Raw genomic sequence first — 22,098 nt, forward strand, 5'->3', positions numbered from 1 at the left:
TAGAGACGGGGCATTGTCATGCGGTGTCCCGGACTAGGGACGCCGACCATGTAGCGTGGCCACTCTGTGGCTCCCAAACTCTATTTCAGAAATTAAAAGTTTTCACCACCACCACCGGGCAGGCAGACGCGGCTTCCGTGGCAATCCAGGCGCTCACCCAACGCGCGTTTCGGGGTTAGTCGGCGTTCCGCTGTAGCCATGCCGTTGTCTTCCCCCACGACGAAGGCTTCTAGTGGTTGTATTAAAATGACCAAGTATGCAACCAAGGAAAGCCATGTATTACCAAGCCTAGCCACCAATATGCTTCGCATCTGACTAGGCTTAACCTTAGCTAAGCCTCAGCCATAATTTTTTTATGGCTAAGTTTACTATTGCAACCGTTGCGCCTTTTTTAAGGCTTACCACAACTGATTGCAGAAGAGCTCACATTACCATGCTTTGCTCTAAACGATGGTACTTTTGATAAAAATGCGTGCGGTGTACTGTAGCTGCCAATGCACTTCGTATACAACACTTATTTTCTGCTCCAGAGCGTTTTGGTCTTTGTCTTTTCCTGTGGTGTGCCTTTTTGCGCCGTGAAAACGTTTACGTTGGTTGTCTGGTATTTTCTATTGTCCTTATATAAACAAAATAAAATGCCGATGGGAGGAATAGTACATGTGAACCAGTTTACAGGCAACTGGTATCCTTATAAATGGTACAAGTTTTTCACTTCCTCTACCTTTGAACACTCAGCTACATATGACTGTGTTTAAAACTTATGCGACTTGGCAAACATAATCTCCAAAATGATGTAACAAAAAGCTTGGTTGTCTTTGAGTCCGAATCCCGGTGAAACTGTGTTTGAAATTTAAATTTTAATTGAATTTTGAAATTCATTTAAGCCATGCTTCCAAAATCTGTATTGCATGGAACTGTGGCTAGATATTAAGGTGCATTTTTAAGTTGTAACACTTGTTGCAACCTTGGTTGTAACTAGGAGTACTTTGAGTCAGAATCAGTAAGGTCGGCTTTTAGTGTTGGACTGAGACTGCGATGTTGACATTGGGCCAAAGAAGGCATTTGTCCACTTCCAACCACTTTTTTCGTCGGAATAGCGAACTTGGCCCGACTTCGTGCCGAGGTTGTGCCCGTTGGGCTTGCCTCACTCTCTTGATCTTGATGCTCTGTTTCCGACATTTCGTCCTGGAGTACAGGTGAAACATTGTTTGCAAGACTGTGGCAATATAGCTGACCATAGCCATCAGCAGGGGCTCCGGCCCACTGCTTCCCATCTGTACATGTGTGGAGGTGATGAAAATAGATATGCCACCATGCAGTTGATTTTACATGGCTTTTGTGGAAGCTGGGGAGGGGAATTTATCTGTCTGTGGACGACCTAGGTCGGCAAACCAGGTAAAGTCTATTAACAGCCAACGCTGTAAAACAGAAAACGATGGGGGGGAAAAAAAGAAGGCAGGCAGCTGTGCATTCGCTATGGCATTCTGAAAGAATGTTCGGTGAGCCGCTTGAGCACCACTGACAACTGACACGGGAATGGCAGCTTGCAACACGAAGAGGCAGCAGCTAGCACTGACTTCGCAGGACGAGTGGGAACTCGCCTGCCGCAGGAATTACTATAATCTTCTGCTATGCTTACAAACTTTTCGTGCTAGCATCGACAGCAAGCAATCCCTTGCCCATACAGCAGGTCTTATACTTAAGTGTGCTATAACCCCCAAAACTGCAAGTGAGCTGGCTCAAATTGTGGACTGCGTTAGGATCTGACTGTTTGATGCAAATGGATGAGAAGGAACTGGGCTTATAACGCTCCAGGAGATAGCGGTTTCATTGCTCCTTTATGGGTATGGATGTTCAGATTGGTCTTACTTTCAAATTACTTACCTCTCTTTTAAGAGAGGTTCAGATTGGTATTACTGAACTGGCTGAAGTTTTCATGATTACTCCATTATGACCTTCATCCCAGGGCAGCTCTGGCAGCACCCAGCTGAAAACTAGAAATCAGTGATTGTGGACTTTGTGTACAACAGTAAAAAGTTATTATGCCTAAAGATTTCTAAGCATAAAGTCAGTTTGCTTAAAGCTGTGCAATTGCAAAATGTATAAATAAATATTATTACTGCTGTTTCTATGATAGCCTTAGTTGCTTATGCACCATTAAACTCAACTACTGTTTCTGTACCTGTTATTCTGACATCTGTATTTGCATTCTTTTGCTGCTGCGAAGTGAAAGGAGCTGCAACTTTGTCAAGCTGTGTCCAGCAGCTTTTTCTGCAGCTGCTTTGTAATCTTTCATATCAAAACAGAAATACGAAAATTTTATAAGTTCAGAAGACTCGCTACTATGTTCAGGACAGCAGTGCCTGTAAGCAGGCACACATGGCAACAGATGTGCAAAGTAAAATTTTGGCTTCATATCTTAAGCGGCTGAAACATGACTCAAGGGTAGCACACTGCTAAGTGTTTGTCATAAAACGCATGACAAAGTAGAGGGTGCTTTTGTTCCCAAAGTAGTACATTAAATTTATTAGGACATAGGTATGTACAAAGCACAACACATGAAAATATATTTTAAAAGCATGGAATCTCGCAAGTGTACTTCCATGTCTCTTCCCACTTGGGGGAGAGGTGAAATATGCCAAAACTGATGTTGCATGTTTATACAATGCATGGAGCAAAAGGAAAACGAGGCCGAGGAACTGGGGAGGCAGGTGAAGCAACGTTACCAAAACAGGACAGACCCCAAGATGTACAGGCATTTGCAAAGATGAAGCTAAAAGAAAAACATCCTGTGGAGCACACACACTAAATGTCTCTCCCACAGCTTCTCAGGACGCATCTTTCAATTAAGTAAACCACAATGAAAATGCATTTTTGTGACTTGAGATACACAGTGCACACAACTGTATAGTACAGCATTGGTTCACATTGCCTTATCTTCTTCTGATGTCATCAGCTAGTATGTACAGTAATGTAAACTGGAAGGATCACTCGGTGTTTTCTGGCCACCCCTCAGCCACCACAAGGGTCCCACAAGCAACGTCACTCTGGCTTTTCTTACAGCACCACCATGTCCAATTTGTAAAGTCACAGGATGGCTAACTGCCAAGCAAGTTTTGAGGAAAGACTGTAAGTCAAGCCAGTAGTCCTTTGCAGTCTGCTGTGGTACACAGTCATGCGGAACTGTGGCTTCCATCACAGCAGGGAATTCAAAGGCAGCTTCCTCAATTCCAATGACAGCAGTGTCCCCTGCCATGTCAAGCAGTGCACTGGTAAAAGAGGCTTGTGCGATAATTTCTCTGAGCTTATGTACAACGTGGTTTGTGTAAAGTGGTTGCTACTAGAATTTATTTGCTTTGCGCACTCTTCATATAAACTCTGCAACAGACTCGTCCTCAAACTCAACAACATTCTCACACGGAGGCCTTCATTCGAAAGTCTCAAGCACTTTCCTCTCGGCACTTCACTTCAAAGCACTTTCCACCTTCTCTTCCAAAGGCTGTAGATTGTGCCCAGCAATCGGGGGACGGCATTATCAAGCACTTGGTCTGCACCTTTGACAAACGTCACAGCTAGGCTACATACTGCTCCTCCCTTTCCAGGCAGGTCTATGGTTCGTTCTTTTCTCAATAGTGTTCTTTGAAAAAGACATATGCAGTGAAGCTGATCCGTGCTGCCAATGAGAAAAATTTGATTCCCTGAAACACAACACCACACTGGTCAGCCAGCAGTGGCCAGGCAGCTAAACACGACAACAAAGCGGAGCAGGAAACAAAGGGCACATCCAGACACATCAGCACAGCGGGATTACAGGGCACAGATCTCTTCCAGAAGCAGACATGGTGAGCTCGGACCTCCCAAGGACATTTCCCTTGTGCCAAGTGCTTTGTTCTACTCTCATTGGCAATGCCACCTGCAAGCACACTTTATGTGTAGATGTCAGCCTCAGAACAATGCCACGATCAGGGTCGTTTTTTTTTTTTGCTGCACTGCAGGCACTGTTCTTGCACTACCAGTCATGGAGCTGCCCCGTTTCATCAGCGACACCATATGTGAGCAAAACACTGCCAGCTGCCTTGCATCCATTCAGAGCAAGACAAGCGGATGGCAGTGAGTTTCAGATAGTCCCTTTCACAATCAAACTGCACTGTAAATTAGTAGCAGTACCACGACGACACACATTATTGACCTTTGCCTGTGCAAGCAATGAAGGAAAGAAGGCGCTGACCAAACTGACAGCTCCAATGACATCCGTCCCTGAGCCCTATTAGAAGCTCTTCTTGCTGAGGTCTGCACCCGAGAGGAAACACCATTCTGCGTCCACATAAAACTGTGATAGGTAGTATATCTCTTATATAGAATCTCTCTGTACCTCTCTTTCAATAATAGCTTTGTGATATCTTTGAAACATGGATTCCTGTTCACCAGTAAGCCGCCACAGGCAGTGGATGCCACATCCAGGAAAGAAAAAAAAAAAGCACAGGTACTCCTTCCTCCACAGGCATAGCCAGCAGCCCCAACAAGGACCGCATCTCAATGGTGACTGCAAATGCCAGCACAAAGTTCCAAGCATTGGCTTGCAGAACTGACTGCAGCACCATCTGGGCCACTGGGCAGGGTCCTGGAGGCCCGCAGTGCCAGAACCACTCTCACTAGTTGCAACAAGTGTCCACTGTCCATGCACTCGTGAAGCAGCTTCCGCATCTGCACAGATGTTGTTTTCTTCTACACCGGAATCCCGCTCCAGCGGGAATGGGCCCGGAAAGGAGGGGAGGGGGGATGCTATCTTGTGGAGAGGGGGTTGCCGGCAGAGACTCTCCTCATCACAGACACGTAGCGTGGGGTCCCAGATTTTGAATCTGCATGGTGCTCGCGCCACCCTGTCACGCCCCCGAGCAGTCGATCTCCACAATGTCTTTGGGTACATCGACAAACTGGTAGACCAAACGCTGTCCATCCACCTTGGCCAGGATGCCACGTTGGTAGTAGTACCTGTGGGCGAGAAAAAAAAAAAAAGGGAACCTCAGTTAAGAGACCACATCATAACAGTACGGCATATGTGCATGTGCCAGCTTGTGAAGAATCCTTTTCCAATTACACAGCCAAGAGGGAAGGATGTAGTGAAGTGAGATAGTAAAACTTTGATACCTGTTGGGCAGCACTGACGACTAGCAACTATTTGTCCCTAGAGCTTGACACGAATAGAGTCTCCTTTAAGGTGGCTTTACAACTCCCTCTTAAGGTTCAAAAAACCTTGCAATTTAGGCAATTCTTGGACATCTGAGCTTGAGCGAGAGCGACAAAAAAAGAGAAAGGCAAGACGGTCAACAGGATTCTGACTGGCTGCCCATCACTGGGGTATATTTCAAGGGTGTAAAACACAGAAGCGATATTCCAGTTTATCTTTAGCTCTGCTGTCTTCCATCTTTCCTTTTTGTCATGCAAATACCACTCTTGTTGGGGAATAAAGCAGTGGCCTGTAAGGACAAAAGTAGCTCTCGTAGCGAAAGGACCAAACGACGACTATGACACCACATGCGCTATGAGCACGACATTTGTCGTCATTAGCAACCGACTCGTCCAAACAGCTACCCTTATCAGTGGCCTGTAGCATGGTGAAATTACTCAACAAAACAAATAACAAGTATTTCAACTATGGACAGACACGATTGAAGCTGGATCGGTAACTGCTGCACCTTTTGTTAGACAAACGGCAATCACATTCATACGCTCAACCTTCACCGCTTGACCTTGACTAACTGCAGCGAATATGCTTCAATAATTTTTCTCCAGTCCTTGATTGTTTTTTGCAGCAATGCCTCTCAAAGCAATATTACTTAGTCAAGTAAGCAAAGGTTGTTATTGAGCATGATCCCATAAGATTTAAAGAACATCTGATGACCTATCTTGCTGTATACACTGCTTCCTTTTCCTTTTCACGACAGCTTCCTTTCTATTTCCGCTGTAGTTGTCTGTGTAGTTTTGATTATTCCATTTGTTTGCCCACTGATCACTGTTACTTTTTTTGTACTCCCCCTCTGCGTAATGCCCTACCAGGGGCCTTTAAGACTCGAATAAATGATGACGATAAACAAGTCATCAGCCTAATAGCTGGAAATTAGATTTTATGATCAACATGAATGGATGGAAAGAAACAAAATGAGACGCACCTGAGCGCCCGTCCCATGGTTTCGTAGTTCATGTCGGGCTTGTTTTTGTGCAGGCCCCAGAGGCGGGAGACAGCCTTGGAGTCGACCAGCTTGAAGACACCCTTCTCACGGTGGGTCCACTTGATGTAGCGGGGGCAGTAGTCGCGATCCTGCAGCAGCTTCAGCAGGAATTCCCACAGGTATGTGGTTGAGCCCTCGCGGCTTTTGCGCTGCTGCTTCAGAGAAGACGAGGGCGAGGAGGAAGCCAGGCCACTAAGAGGGCCCCCTGCATCGTGCAGCATTGCCTTTGGTTTCCTTCCTGCAAGAGGGAATCGAGACACTGCATCAGGCACACACCGACTGCAAGACACTTGTGCAGAGCAAGAGCTTTCTGCAACTGGTGAGCATCACACACAGCATGCTGGGAAAGCCCATGCACCCACCGCGGAACTTCTGCCACTGCCCTGTTCACACCCCTCTACTTAAAGGGACACTAAAAACAACTCCACCCCACTTTCATTCTTAGCAGAAATTGCTCCTGTGTTTCTTCCTGGGTGTGTTGAAGTTTGTCCGGCAGCAAAAGACGGATTTATCACTGAGAGACCTGTGTTTAACAGTTTTTCTGCCACTGAACTCATGACATCCTTACCGAAAAGAACTCCATGACTATTGTTTTGCAGTGAATGGTGGTTTTGCCAAGCCTCAGGGATTTGCGCCAAAAAATCTGTCTCAACACACTGCACTTTGCTCGCAAACAAAGGCGAAGGGTGCCGACACCTGTTTTTCATTTTCCAATTTTTTTTTTTTCCAGTTTACAAAAGCTCAGTCCTCAGTGAAAGTAACCTCTTTATCATCTTAAAGCAGCACTCAATCGATACAGGCCGACTTCAAATTGTCCTTGGTGTCCCTTTTATGTTGATGCACACATCCAGAAAGATCAATGCAGTGGGCTTATGTGGTCAAACTCTTCAGACTGTACACTCTAAGTGCAGAGGAAGCCCAAGAAAGCAAGCAGTGCTGGCACCCACCTTTCTTCTTGGTGGGTGGCTGGAAAGAGAGGTCCTCGACAAAGTAGCCCATGTCCTCGCCCGGCGTGTGCGCTGTGATGACCGATGTGGGGATGCCCGATGGGTGGAGCAAGCCCGGACGCTGGGTGAGAGCCAGGGGCAGGCCGGGGTGCGGAGCCACGGGCGTTGGGTATGCCAGTGTGTGGCTCGGGCTCTTGAGCGCGGCCGCTTCGAGGTAGCTGGCTTGGGCACTGGCCCCATGCGGCACCACGGAGCCTGCCGGCCGGTAGTGCGCTTGAGGAGGGTACAGGTGCTGCAGCTCGGCATCTGTGGGAGAGTCGCAAACTCAGCTGCTGCGCACACGAGGAAGCTACCACATGGTCGAAAACCACTACACCTTTCTGGCAACATATGTTAGCTGCAGACCTCACAGTGGGCAGAAACGAGTAACAGGCCACGAATGAACCTTCAACTCCAAAAATGCTTGGAGGGCTTTCCTTTTCAGCCATTTGGTATATCCTCACTCAGGCGCGTGACCACCGCAATTACTTCCTTGGTTTTCAACTCCCGAGAGAAGGCTATGACAAAAGGACAGCAGCAATAAAAGTGCTATCACTGGTCGGTTTCACTATGGAGCCGATTGTTTATTTTTTTGTGTCGTGGACACTTTCGTATATCTGAGCACCCGTAACCGGCAAAACTGTCGAACAGAACGCTCAGAGTAGGATGATTCAAGCGATACAAGCCCGTAACAGTGCAGAACACACCTAGTGTTCAAAGATTGGCGCTTGCGCATGATAACTCCGCCGTTCCGCGAAGACCCCTCCTACACCGGCGCTCTCTGAAATATCGCCTCCGTTCCGGGGAGGAGGGACACATGAAAGAAATGTAGAAATAAAAAAAAGTCGGAAAGAAGAAAGTAAGCGGCGGCCGCTTCCGGCGGAGCTGTCCCTGCGTGGCTCTGTTGCCATAGTAACCCCGTTCCGAATCGAGCGCGCAGGGTTCAAAGGCCCGGGTTGCCATGCAACGCTTAGGGCAACCAGACAGCCGACGGAGGGAGGGAGAAGGGCTCCCGCGGCCGCGAATGCGGCGCGCTCCCCAAAGCACAACCCCGGCGCGTCTTCAAAAGGAGATAGTTTCCTGCGCACACGCGAAGGTCAAGCGAGGGGGCTGAAAGCGGAAGAAAATGCTTGCTACCGCTAACACGCAAGAGGGGAACGAAACAGAAACGTGGCGCCAGGTAGCGGCCCACACCACTCGAAATGAACAGAGCTCGCAGTTGAAACGCAGCCAGTTAAACAGCCATCGGCCGTACCTTGCCGCTACCGCGTGATAAGGAGGATGTAAGGCGAAAATTTAAACCGAGCAAGGAAGAGAGTCACAGATCATAACTCGAAATCATCCAGGCAGCGCTGACGCAAGAGCGCTTCCCTCTCCCTCCTGGCTCGAAGCGAAGCAGACGACACGAGGCTGCCGCCGGCAACCGCGTTTGCCAGCAGCTCCGCGCGGCGGCGCTGGGCGTCCGAGGCGCAGCGGGTCCGGGTTAACCTTGAAAGGTGTGTTGACTCCGGCAGTGCAGGTGTAGAGGGGGAGAACGCCGGTGACGTCAGCCCGCCGGAAGAGCTCGCACAATGGCAGACGCCCGGAGTGCCTTTTTTGCTTTTCTTTAGGGTGGCTCTACCGCTTGCTGCTTCTCGGCCTACGCGGCTCCTGTCGTTGGCTCTCTTTCAAGAGCACCTCCTCGTAGCGACTTGCCCTGTTTTTGAAACATGGCAGCGCTACTGTCGTTCACTTGTTCCGGCTTGAGCGCCCTCGCCACGAAAAGGACAGCTTGAAATCGCGGCGCAATAAACTGCTTTGCGAGGGGCCGCGCTTTGAAGCCTTTGAGCCTTACCCTTTATTACGGTTCTTATCGCTGGCTTCCCCGTCCAACTTTCTAAAACACCGCTTAATCACTAGTAGCCGCGATTTCATTAGCGTAGCATAACGGCCCAGGGACACCGTAGTGTTTCCGCTTCTAAACCTCAACCACGGCACGCGGTTCACTCTGGCCACTGACTGCCAGCTCAGCCGAGCATCAGATCCGCAGAAAGAACACGCCAAGTTACGACACTCCTTGTCTTCAGGAGACGTTACACCCGCGCAAGACACCAAATATCAACTACTGTCTCGGCGAACGAGGTATTCGGCAGCCAGTTTACAACTACAACGCTCATCACAGCAGCAGCGCCACGAGCGGAAGCGATGACGAACTACGTACTTGAGTCGTTACGCGACTCCTGTGCAGACAGGAAGGGGTCACAAGCAAAGAACCGCGGAGGGGGAGGGGGGACAGAACACAAAGGCCGCCTTCCCCGAAACGGCTGCGCCTAGCGGACCCCGAGGAAAAGCGCCCCCTCCCCCCCATAAAGGGGGGGGGGGGGCGCTTTCCCCGCCGCCTTCGCTTTTCCTCCCTGGTGCCAGTGACCCGCTAACCTTGAAGCCTGAGAAACGCCCAAAGCAGGGAGGAGAAAAATACCGCCGCCTTTCAGAAAAAGGAAGCCAGGCTGGTCCTCCGCCCGGGGAGGGGAGCCGGCGCGCTACTTCAATTTCCGCCAGCTCCGGAGGGGGCTGTGGGGAGGAGCAGTCGGTCGATATTCCGAAGAGCGACGGATGCAGTGTGTCGCAGCCGAAGAAGGGGAAACAAAAACCTGCTCTATCGGCGTCGATAAAGCGGGGTCCCGTCAGCTGCACTGCTTTGCCGACCGTCGTCCGACGTGGGCGTTGTGCAAGTGGGCTCCGGCGTGAGCCGCCGCGAACGGGAGCACTTTCGCGCTTTTCCAGCGAAGCGGGCGCCGGAGGAGAGGGGAGCCCAAAAAAAGGAAACGCGCGCCGCCGGTTCAACGACTCCGGCTCGCGCCAAGGTCAGCCCAAGAGCGCCACGCCCGGCGAGCCTTCTTCACCTGCGCGCGCGCGCGCCCGTTGGTGGGCGACCGTCACGTGCTGCGCCGCTGCCAACCCCTTCCCCGCCGCCATGGCCGGCAGATAGCGGACGACGGCGCTTGTTTTTCGGCAGCGAAAGCAGATACGGGGCGGCTCGCAAGTAGCAACGCGTTGGACTTGGCTCCCCGGAAGGCAAACACGCCGCTATCGGCGACAGTCCCGCTAGCTGAGGAGGTCCTCGAAATAGGCTCGCCTTGCACCAGACAATAGCGGAAGTAGCCCGCTTCCTGTCGACGATCCTGGGGCCCTCACCGAGCGATGTTCACTCCTTGTGCGCCCCCTTTTTCGCGCAGGGCGGCGGTGGCATGAGGGGTCGCTCGCGCAAAAACTGTCCCTTTTAAAGCTCGTTGTGGGTGAAATGCGCGGTCCCAAATAAAGGCCGCCGTTTCAAAAGGCCGCTTGGTTACATCACGACGTCCGCTCTGGATCACACTTGGGGGCGGCCGCCGAAAAGGAAAGCGTTTATGCAACGCGCACGGATTCCACCGCGGACCAACGGAAACGCACAATATGAGCTGCGTCTGTTGCGTGAGCGCGCGTAACACACATCCGTTCTCCTCAATGGCAGAGGAAGCAGCCGCTGCTCGGCGGCCGAGAAGAAACCCGGACAGTGGTCGGGCCCGCTTCCCCCGATCCTCGGCAGGGGAGTTCCGCTTCCTTCCCGCTGTTTGACCTTGAAACGCGCCAAATAGGGGCGCGGAGTGCCACAAAGCCGGGGTCACACAAAGCAACGCGCGCGGAAGCGACCCCGTGTGCCGCTCCTTCCCTGCCATTCTTGTCCGAAAAGGAGGACTCCGTTCGGGCTGCGGGACGAACCGGCGTTCGACCACCAAACTGTGCGCGGCCGAGATGCGGAAGTCCGGCCGCTTCCCGCCGCCGAAGGCTGCTGGCGCTGTGGCTTCGTTTTCAGCGCGCAGCCCGAAAAAGGAAACCGCGCCGTGACCCAGTTGAATCGTCGGGTCGCCCCGTGACACACTTTCCAAGCCGAGACTGGCTCTTACGCCCTGTTTCGTAACGGCTTCCCTGTCTGGACCTAATTGGGTCGGTGCGGTGAATCGCCTCCGCGACGAAGCCCGAAATCCTTGCCCCTGCAGCCAGCGCAGGCGCAGACGTTCTTACGTTGCGCTCTTATTTCCCAACTCCCCGGGATGCTGCTGCTCCTTCGTACACTACCGAAGCGCGCCGGCATTCGGCCAAGAGCCGAGTTCGAGAAATGGCAGCACTCACATGTTGGAGGCCGGTTGCTGTAGTGCTGCGATGCGTGAGGTGCGACGCCGGTCTGGCAGTACGGGGGGATGTAGCCCAGTCCGCTTGGGCTCGGAGATTCGGGAGTCAGGGGAGGTGGAACTGCGGAACAAGAGGAAGGCTCGTTGCGGCAACGAGCTACCACTGACCGCGAGAGAGCGGGACAACGGTACTCACCAGGAGTGCTCTGTAACCGTGCCTTGGACTCGTCGTTGCTCAGCGTACCGCTGCTGCTGTCGACGTCCGACACTCCGCTGTCAGCGGGACTCGGTGGAAGGGAGCCTGGAAAGAGACGTCCCCGTGAGCGACGCCTTCAAAGCAGCGAGCAAAGACGCCCAACGGCAGGCGCTCTCCTCGAGGATCACTCTACCTGAGCTGCTGCAGGAAACAGCCGGGTTGCAGAGGGTGGACAGGGCAGAGTAGGTGGGCTGCTGGTGCTGGAGGATGTTCTGCAGCAGCGTCTTGGAGTCTCTGCCCGGGCTGCACCGCTGCAGGGTGCGCTCGCAGCGCGACAGCAGGCTCGGCCGGACATCCTGCGGGCTCGTGTCCACTGCACACACACAAAACACGTCTCTCGTTAGCGCCGCCTTCTTCGACACCGACAGTTCGTGCGCAGGCACCGTACGCGCCTGAGGACTGCACAGGGGCGATGCATATGAGTGGCCTACTAGTACGATCTACATTCGACCAGGCTACTGAGTCAGCCCAGACACTTCCAGGTCGATAAATCAGACAACGGAATGCGGACGGGATGGTAATCCAAGGGCAGTCACAAATCAATGGCAGCAGCAACATGCACTGGACGTAAATCAAGCAATGTAACAATGAAACAAAAACAACCGAGCGATTGTAAACCCATGGCATGATATGCTGGAACAAAACTCCGCAGCCGGTGTCCCAGATGGGTGTTCCACTGGGAGAGGAAAATGCGCGGCGGCAGTAATCAGCCCACTGAAACCGACAAAAAGCGGGAAGGACTTTTGCAGCCCATCAGAGAAATCTAACAGTGTGTCAAGCTAGCCTTCGGCATCGTAAAAGCGTTCACGAAGCATCGCGAGGCAGTCAACTCCGAAGCGGCAGTGCTATCACGTGTTTATTTTGAGTGATATGTCCGTACGTTGAGGAAACGGCTGAGTCCCGCAGCGGCGCCGTTTAACGCGGATGTTTGTTGTACAGCAGCGAACGAAAGGCACGAAGCGAGTCTACCCCGGTGCGTCATCAATAGCGCAAGGGGGGAGGCGCTCAATGAGGGCGCCTTCGAAACGGGATTATTCCAGGTTTTGAAAACACGCAGGACAAACGGGCAGCCGGCTTGCGCAAGCAGCAGCAGCAGCGGCAGGCCGGAGAAAGCGGCTCCCCGCCTGCGTGCGTGCGCTGCCGCGGAGGCGCGGGTGAGAGAGAAACGCGGGCGAGAGGAGGGAGAAGAGAAAGGAAAAGCGCGGATAAAGCGGTCGCCAAGCGGGGGGAGGGTGGAAGCGGCGCACTTCCGTGACGCAGAATCAAGGACAGCCGGGGTATTCTGGGCGCCGGGGTCTTCGAACTCGGCCAGCGAGACCTTGAAAAGCGCCGCCCCGCGGACGGCGCGCGAATCGCCGCTCCCTCCCGGACGGGCGGCGGCAGACTTCCGCCACCGCCGCGATAGCGACACCTGCTGACCCAGTGACGGGCGCCGCTCGCGCGAGTGTCGTTTACAAACACGACCGTAGTAACAGGCGGCCGACATCGATCTGAAACGCCACTTCCCTCAGCAGTGAACGAAATATGGTACTTCGCACAACGCACTCCTACGACCCCGCACAAAGCGCGCTCGTTACGGACAGTTTATCGCGATCTCAGTCGTTAAAACGCCTCAATGTCTGACGAGCTGTGAGAAAGCGACGCTGTTCGCGTCGCTATTTACAGCTGGAGGTTGCTGCTAGTCCTAGTGTAGCGAAGCAACGAGAGCACGCGTAATTTTGCTCATTTGTAAACGCGATGTAAGACAGAAGAGAACGACATTGTTCAAAGCTTTTTTTTCCTACTTATTCACTATAACACCATCCCGGACCACGTATATTCAAATAAAACTCGCGACCTATTTGGGAGGGGGCGCTGGCAGCCATGGCCACCACCTGACGCCCCACGCAAAAGCCGTACGCAGGAACTCAACCAAAGCTGGACATTTCACACTGAGCAGTCTGGTTGAGCGAAAGTAGTTCAAGTCGAACGTTTCAACTATCCATGCATGCGCTCGCCAAGGCTATCTTCACTGACGATACGCTTAAGCCACAGTAGATGAGCCCTAGCTAACTTGCAGGGTGCGGCTCCTAACCCCAATAGGAGAATAAAAAAAAAAGCACACACAGACTGCGCTGTCATACGACGCTAGGAATAATAGTGGAGAAAAAGACAAGACGTTAACAGCAACCTGTCCTTTAGAGCCACTTCTGCATATGCGCACAGTACTGTTCGCAGCACTGCATATAAGTGGGAGAACGAACGATTCGTGCCCTTTCGGTGGGCGCCGTTTCTAGCGCTTTCTGTGATGCAGAGTGCCGGGCCCGAAACAATTTCTCTGCACCTTAAATGAGCCCCCCACCCACTCAAGTTCTTCCAGCCCCACAGAAGAGGAACAGAAGTGCGGCACCGTAGCCGGGAAAAACCGAAAACACGGAGGGACGCTACCGAAAGAGGCCGCCCGCGGAAGGAGAAACAAAAATGTGGCGCAAGAGGGGCGCGCGTGCTGCAGGAAAGACGACGCAAAGATGGCCGCCGCCGAACTTGGCCCCGATTTCGAGCCGGAAACAAAAGCGGACGCGGCACCAGCGCCGACGGGGGGGTCCTACTTTCGGGAAGCCGAACGAGGCCCTCCGCCGAGCCATGACCTAGATGCGCCGCCGCCGAGGAGGTCGGGCGGGGGGCGACAGGGAAAGTAGCTCTCTCTCTCTCCCCTCTGCCACCTTCGCTGCTCTCCGTAACGCTGAGGTAACGGCGTTCCGACGGACGGGGGCCCCGCGCTGCAAAAATGGTAAGAACGGCGACGGAGCGCGATGCGGGCACCCAGCAGGTACCAGTGTCCGTGAAGAGGACGTGAGCCATGGCCCAGCTCCGTCCACTACGTTGCCTAGCGCTCAGGTGACACTGCACCTTTAACCCGTCGGCAGGCAACATGCAGCTCTGACGGCTGCCCCACATTTCTCCGCCGACGTGGGGCCAAGTACGAACAAAAAGCCGCGACTCTTCCGCGGCGAGAGCAGAGCCAGTTCCGCCGACAGGCGTGACCCAGATGCCTGGGCTAAGTGCCGCCGGCCCACGGGCGACCAAGTTGCCGCCGCGTGCGCCGTCGCATACTGCGGCCTCGTTCCGAAAAAGACCCCGCGGCGGACACTGAGGCGCGGGCGCCAGTACCGGGACGCGCGCACGGGACACGTACGCGAGAAGAAACCATTTCCGGCGACGTGAGGCAAGCAGCGCATCTAACATTCCTCGACGAGTTGGCTACGTGACGAAACAAAAGCCCCGTGTCACAGTGGCCCACGGAGAAAGGAAACCTACCGCGGGGGAGGGAGCAGCTCGCGGGAGAGACGGAGAGGCGCGCGGCTCGCCGGGCGCAAATCGAGGTCAAGGCGTGCGTCACGTGACCGGGTGAACGCTCGCGCTCAAGGTCCGCTCTTCCGCGCAGCGGAGGCAACCCCTCCGATGGCGCGCCGACAGCGCTCTTCCGGCTCGCGGAGCGACGGCAGCGATTTTCCTGCGCCGATTTCGAACCGGAATGTCGCCTCTGCCTGGCGTTTCGGCGCTCCGCTAGAGCCGCTGGGGGGAGGGAAAAACTCCGCAAAAATACGCTCCGCGTGCAACAGCAGCGCAATACTGACTTGTCGGTACTTCGTCAACGTGACGTGCCACAAGAAAACGGCTACACCTTCATCAGACCACTCGCTGCGAAAGCCTTGTTCATCGACCATGTGGACGCGTCATGAGGCCGCTGTCAGCGCGGCAGTCCTCCAGGGAACCGCCCAAAACTCGACGCCACAAACCGGCGCAGGAAGCCAGTGACGCGTGGCGCTTCCGTGTCCCATAGGCCCGACGAAGGGAGTGCGTCGACAGCAGCGGATCGGCACGCGTTTGCCCCCCTCGACTAAATTTGGGCTTTTCCTATTTCCCGTATGCGCGCGCAGCAGCGGAAAAACCTTGGTCCGGCGAAGGAGGGGGGGTTCCGCGAAAAGCGGGAGCGACGCGGTTCCTGTTTACGACAAAGTGCGCTTATCGCTCCGGGGGCAGGCGACGAGCGGAACTTGCTGCGCGCCGCCGCAATGGACAGCGGTCCGCCGAGGATCGGGCCGGGAAGACGTTTCTCTGCTGGGGCCGCGGCTGGTGAGCCGCGGTCATCAGGGAAGCGCACGCCGCCGCTGGCCTTGGCGCACGCACGCTTCCCGGTGCGCCGACAACGAAAACAGCCGCTCAAAACTTCCTGTTTCGCCGGCCCGATGAGTCGCGCGCCGCTGACGCAGTCGCGCACCTACGCTGCGCCGCAGAAACTCTGGCCGCCTCCCAGCCGCCGGCGGGCCCGCTTTGGCGCGGTGGGGCTCGCGCACTGCGGGCCCCCCTTCATCGAAAACCACACCCCTCTCAGAGTGGCTGAAGCAGGTAGTTCCCCGCCCAGCGCGAACCAACCAAGCCTCGTCTCGTAGTAGTACCGCTTCGCGACTACAACACCGGCGGTTTTTGCGCGGATCCGCGGTAGCATTCTCCACAAGTTCGTCCGAAAAATGTCGCCAAATGAAATCACCTCGCCTCGTTCACGGCGGACACTTTGGGGGGGTGCAGGCCGCGTCGGAGAACAGCCGGCGTCACTGGCAACGGGAAAGCCCTGGCAACCGGGGAACTCCCCCGATCGATACATGGGCATTGACACTTGGCGGCTGCGCGCATGCCCCGTCTACCGATTCCACGAATCCGCACCCTCCCCCACCGTCCCCTCTCGCGCACTGGGCGCAGATTTGGGGAGGGGGTTCGCCTAATAATCTCACAAAGGAAGGACGAACGGCGACGGATACCGGCGCTTTCTCAGGGCTGCTGCGCTGGCGCTCAGGAGACGCACGCTAGTGCCGCATGACGAGGAGGTTCTACGCGGCGCGTACCACACTTCTCGCGCTACCGTTGTGAGCAACAGCCCCGTTTCCCGAATCCGAGCAGCTCCCGTTGCGTAGCTTCCTTCCACCGCCGGGCTTTCTGCGAGGGGCCCACGCAGAGCGGAGAGCTGCAATCCTCGCGGCAGTAGTGCGTGACTCCGGAACCTGTCCGCCGGCGCTACAGCGTGCCGGAAATGGCGCTCCCCTTCCGGTGACAGCATTGCGGACATCCGGCCAGTCGGCCGTCGTGCGTGACGCAGATCAACGCGCTCGCCGGCGGCCAGCATGCGCGATCGCACAGAGTCCAGTGCGTTGCCGCGTCGGGATCATTCGAGGCACCGAATTGTCGCGGTCCTAAAAGCGACGACGTTCGCTCGCTGCGAACAGAACCAGCACGCGGCCTTGACGCAGTTGGGGGAGAAGGGTTCTCGGAGTCCCACTCGGCGATCAGCGGGGAACGCTCGAATCTCGGCCTTGCCCGCTTTTTCTGCGGAGAAAAGTGCACTCAAGGTCCGAACTCTTTCACCGCGACGAAGGTCGACCGCTGAATAACGGATTGACCCAGAAAAGGCGGCGGATCCCAGAGGGGAAACCAGGAGAGAGCAGCCAAGGAGGGGAAGCTTGGGAAAATGCGCCCCGACCTTGATCTGGCCTCCCCTCCGGTAGGGGGACGAGGGGAGAAGGCGTTATGTCACTTCAGCCCCCCCCTCCCCGTGACGGCGCAGGAAGAGGGTGAATAGCAGCCACGAACGGTAGGAAGGAGGGGAATCGAGGGCGAGAAAAAAATTTCCAGAACGCAAGACGCTCGAGTTTTCGGTCCTGCAGAATACGAAATTAAAAAAAAAAAAAGCAATGGTACCTCATTCCGAAGGAAGTGTAACAGGAAAGATTCTCTGAAATTTGACAGCACCGGAAAGGAGCACAGCTAGCGATATTCTTCGAATGCAGCTCGAGCCAGTATACAGTGAGCGAGCTAGAAGCGCAACCGAGTGAATATGCCTCCCCCTCCGTGATCGCATGGGTAGAGACGTCAAAATGATTTAGGCATTGCGGCGCTATCGATGCACTGAGTTCAGCCTTATATCGTTGAAAATTTCTATCACTAGGATTATTACGAATGAGGACGAGCAAGCTACGCAACAAAGCTCAGTTTTACTGTGATGTCGGCTCTATTGACGCAGAGAAATAGAAATGGGGGGGACTGGAGATGATGGCAGCAGCGGGTAAAGCAGAGAAACCAGTGGTGTGGTCTGTCAAGAGGGTTGAGGTTGGTGTGTTGGGGAAGGATCGCACTTCCCACCAGGATTAGGTGCTTGGTGTGGGAACATACTTGTAGCCATGCTTTTGAGATATGGTTGCAGCGTACACTATAAGGAGCCTGGTGCAGTACGCATCGCAGTAACCTTAGAAGCGAGGAAAGGAATGACGCTATGAATCTGACGAATATGTAAAACGTAGCAGTGCGATTTTGAGATATTAGAGCTCAGTCTCGAGGTAATCTTGCCGCGGATTTCAAGTGGGCTTTTCACATTCGAATTTAGGCCCGAGGAACGCTTGGCAAGAAAAACCACGGTAAAGGCAGCGATGTTTTCCCTTAAATTCCTATATATTCAATAGTGTCTAAAAATAACAAGCGCTCCATCTACGCTCTCCAAGAACTTTGGTGGTGTCAAAATGCTAAAAACGAGGAAGATACCTGGCCTATGGTACTTCCCGCTCCGACCTTTCCCTTTCGCGCACGAACTCCTCTCCCGATTTCCCGTGACCGGAGGTGCGTTCCAGCTCTGCAAAACTTGGCAATTAATCGCAGTTCCCGGGCGGTCCTACTTTTGGGCCAAATCGAATGCCGCACAGTTCGATTCTAGCATTCTCCCCTACCCTCCAGTAACTCTACCCGTCCCGAGTGCGCCCCCTACAGGGCGGCAGCCCGCCATTGCTGGCACCTTCAGGACGGAGCCATGTCGTAACTTGCTTCGAAGCGCGCAAGGTTTTCCGCAGAAGCCCGCCGACTTTCGCGCAGGCCACCGTGGCCTCCTGGCTGGCGACCCGGTTTCTTCGCCGACTGCTGCGCGCGACAAAGCGCCCAAGTGGGTCAGCGGCGGGCGCCTCCTCCGCTGGGGAAGGGGCTGCTGCTGCACCCCGGCCTGTTCTCGCCCGTGGAAGAAACATTCAGGGACGCTGCCTGCGGTTGTCCCCCGCGCGCCGGACAGCCGACCGAGTGGCACTGCCGCTCCCCAGAGCGCGGTGGCACACAGGCGCGGCGCCAAGACACGGGCGCACTTGTGTTTCCGGCCAGTGGCCGACGCCGCTACGTTGTTGTCGTCGTCGGGCGCGCCAAGACCCGAAATAGTGTGGGCCGAGAGAGGCCTCCCCGTCGGATGAAAACAGGGCCGGGGGGAGGAACAACGCCTGGCAGCGGGAGGAGATAGCCGAGCCGACGGCGCATCCGCCCGCCGATACCCCGCGCGCGCGGCTATCATTGCAGCAGCCATTGTGCGCACGCGACAGGCGGTAAACAAGGAAGTGAAAGGCCTCGGGGCGGCCGATGGGGACGCCAAGTCCGCCGCGTTTCCTCGTTCGCGCGCACGAGGGCTGACGTCGTCCCTTTCAGCGCTCGGCACCAGCCACGGCCTGCGCAGTTTTGTGAAACGTTCTGCCAACGAAACGCTGTCGGCAACAGATCGCGTCCAGCAGCGAATTTGCCCAGCACCCGAGTAACAGCTCCTCTCCACCGGCTGACCGGCAGCGAAAACAGGGGTGGCGAAACCCAAACCGCAAATGGTTTGGAAGCCGGAACAGAGGGGAGAAAGCGGCGGGCGGCGCGCGGTGATGCAGGGGAGGGCGCGTTGCGTAAGCGCGAGGAGCGGAAGCTCCAACGGGGGCGAGGAGGGGTGGCGCGCGCGACGGGGAACGGCGGGCGCATGCGCAGCGAGGCCTGTCCTTGAGCGCCGGAGCCGTGCCATTGACCTAGAGTAGGAGCAACATGGCGGCGGCCTTCAAACAAGCAACGCGCTCCTTCCTTGCGCGAATCCCGTTCGCCCGCCGCTGGTTGTGTGCCGATCAATGCTGCGTCGGGCCGCCGCCGCTACTCGGAACGTCGCCGCGCGCGGCTCCCTCTCCGGGAAGTCTGCGGTTGATGCGCGCGCGCGTTTATGACGCCGTTCTCTCCCTGCCGGACGCGCTTTCCGCCGCCAGAATACGTCGCGGGTGTGCGCGCCCTTTCAGCACTCACTGGCGGGAGAAATGGGACAGAATGGGTGTAAAAACGCGACTCCCCTTGAGCCTCGCACGCGGCGTTCGGGCGGGATATCGCGAGAGGGAACCCGGTTCTCGCGTCGTTATCTCGCCCCCTCGCCCCGTGGGAGAGCACCTGTAGCAACGTTTTGCCAGCACCAGCTCATGACCGCTGCGGATGAGCGTGCCGCGTGCGTGCCAAATGGGCTCGTGGCGATCGGCCAGTTTCCTCGTTGGTCGCCGCGAGGGGGAGGCGCCCTTCGCACGGTCAAGACGTGCGGCGGGGAGGGGACACCAAAGCAACGCGACCGGCGCGCGCGCGCGGAGCTCTTTCCTCCTCGCCAGTGGCCTTGCTAGGGCTACGACCCTTCAAGGCTAGCCTCCCGGTGCCTCTCCTCCGCCCGCTGGCCGGCGCGCTTCCGTCAGCGGCGGCCGGCGGAAACTTGCGCGGGCGGAAAAAAAAGAGGAAAATACGGTGGGAGTGGGTTGATTCGTGTATGCCGAGAACTGCACCGAAACTCTGTATGGTGACACACTGTACCCTCTAGCCTCCAGAGTCACGCCTCTGAGCACCTTCCGACGACCGCTAAGAGGGGCATCTTGCATGGGCACGTCAGGACCAGTAGTACCTGTCGGTTTAGAGGTGCAGCCCCAGTAGATGAAATTTTTATCTCGTGAGTATAGAACATCCACATGGACATGTTAATAAGGAGGATCGCTAACGCAGACCAGCGGCGGTAGCGCTCTCGCAGCAGTCTCGCTAGTGGGCCAGCTTTCGGGGAACACATGACGAGCGGAGCACAGAACGTAACTGCATCGTTCCGGTGAGCACCGAATGCGCTTTCTGTAAGTGAACGACAGGTACACATGACGCGCATGAAAGAGCGAGACACACGCACATGTCGGCCCGCTTGAAAGGCAGGAAACGCGCGCGCGCGAGCGCCACAACACACGCCTATGCCGCGGCGCCAGCTCTGAAGTAGGCCAGCGGTCCGCCGGGTGGCCTACATCGCTATCAGGACGCGGCTCGGAAGAAGGCTCACTTCCTCCAGCGGGGAGGAAGCATTGTTCGAAACGCGGCCAATGTCAGCCAGCCGACCGCGCTAATTATGTAAGCCGGCCGGAGTGGCGTCACTGCAGGAGCGTCCCTAAGCGTGCCGCTTCCACGAGTAGCGCTTTCCGAAAAGCTTCACCAAAGCGCAGTGCTGCATGGCAGTTTCGTGTTCTGTTGGTTAGCCAGGCAAAAGTCGGGCAATAAAAAAAGTCTAAACAGGGGTGCACGCACATGGCACGGGACGGCTGAAAGGCTTCTCGCTTTAAAATGACTCGTGTATAACGAATGTAATTTTCGTTGCGCTCATCAGGGCACTGAAAATCTGCAAAGGAAGAAAGCTTGACACACGCGGCGTTGCGCGTGGGCTCTCCGCGCCGCCAATGCCAGGAGCATCCACTGCACGATACAGCCCAGAGAGACTGAAAGCAGAGAGCGAAGTTGAGAAGAGCGTCGGCACTCACGATATCGCTTCATGAGTGACTTCTTGAAGGTTGGGTACTTGGCTCCCCTCTCGCCATCCCGGCCACCGGCGCTCATATCCAACAGTTCGTCCCGCATCTCGAGGGTCCGGGACGCAACGCGCACAGCTCCCATACACACCGGGCGAAACCCGGTCTGCCACGGGCGACCGTCCGCGCGATCACAGAAAAAGGAAAAAAAACAATCAGCAGCCTCCGGATGCACTGGTACGCGCACTTGTCAACGAGGCGGTGTCGTCCGACGAACAAACGCCGCGCGAAAACCACCACTGCGGGCAAAAGATGCGCTTTCCGCCGGAGACGGAGCAGACTACGGGCGGCCGCAGCTTGCAACGACCGAGAGCGCCGCGCGACTGAAACGGCGTGCGCGCTTCGCCAGCCGCCGCCGCCGCAGACTCCTCCTCCCCGCGCTGCCCTCCTCCTCCGCTCCTCCGCCACCACCTCCTCCTCGTTCGCCGGAGGAGCGCGCGGGGCGTCAGGTCTGGCTCCCGCAGCCACTTTCTCCCTGGCCCAGTTGCCCGCTGCCCTTGACAACAGAGGCCCGCCATTTTTGGGTCCAGGGAGAGGGAGAGTCCGATGACCGAAGAATCCGCCGCATTTTCATCACTCGGTGCCGCTGCGCTGAGGCCCGTGCCGATCGGTAGAACCCCCCCTTTCTCTTTAATTTTTGTTCGCTCGCTCACCTTTCCGCTTCGCGCGCTGGAAGCGCCTCTTTCACTGTGCGCGCAGCGCGGCGGTTAACAAGGGTCGGATAGCGTAGCGCTAACCGTCAGTCATTAGTTTTTTTTTTCTTTCCTGCCAGCTCGACCGCGTCTAAAAGTGCGCAACAACTACTCC

General features: G+C 55.6%; 1 protein-coding gene across 1 annotated transcript in view; it reads right to left on the reverse strand.

The window, feature by feature from the left end:
• Positions 1-2,497: 2,497 nt before the first annotated feature.
• Positions 2,498-22,098, reverse strand: part of LOC149371523 (uncharacterized) — a 190,243-nt gene continuing 170,642 nt past the window's right edge. Inside the window, exons 5-10 of the mRNA XM_089565782.1 lie at positions 11,754-11,933; positions 11,561-11,665; positions 11,366-11,485; positions 7,178-7,483; positions 6,171-6,468; positions 2,498-4,992 (exon numbers count right to left, since the gene is read on the reverse strand). Of these exons, the coding sequence (XP_089421908.1) occupies positions 4,884-4,992; positions 6,171-6,468; positions 7,178-7,483; positions 11,366-11,485; positions 11,561-11,665; positions 11,754-11,933 (1,118 nt within the window). The 3' untranslated portion in view covers positions 2,498-4,883. The remainder of the gene's footprint in view (positions 4,993-6,170; positions 6,469-7,177; positions 7,484-11,365; positions 11,486-11,560; positions 11,666-11,753; positions 11,934-22,098) is intronic.

This window comes from Amblyomma mixtum, chromosome 1, assembly GCF_055824585.1.
Source record: "Amblyomma mixtum isolate Tamu chromosome 1, ASM5582458v1, whole genome shotgun sequence".
Taxonomy (NCBI): domain Eukaryota; kingdom Metazoa; phylum Arthropoda; class Arachnida; order Ixodida; family Ixodidae; genus Amblyomma; species Amblyomma mixtum.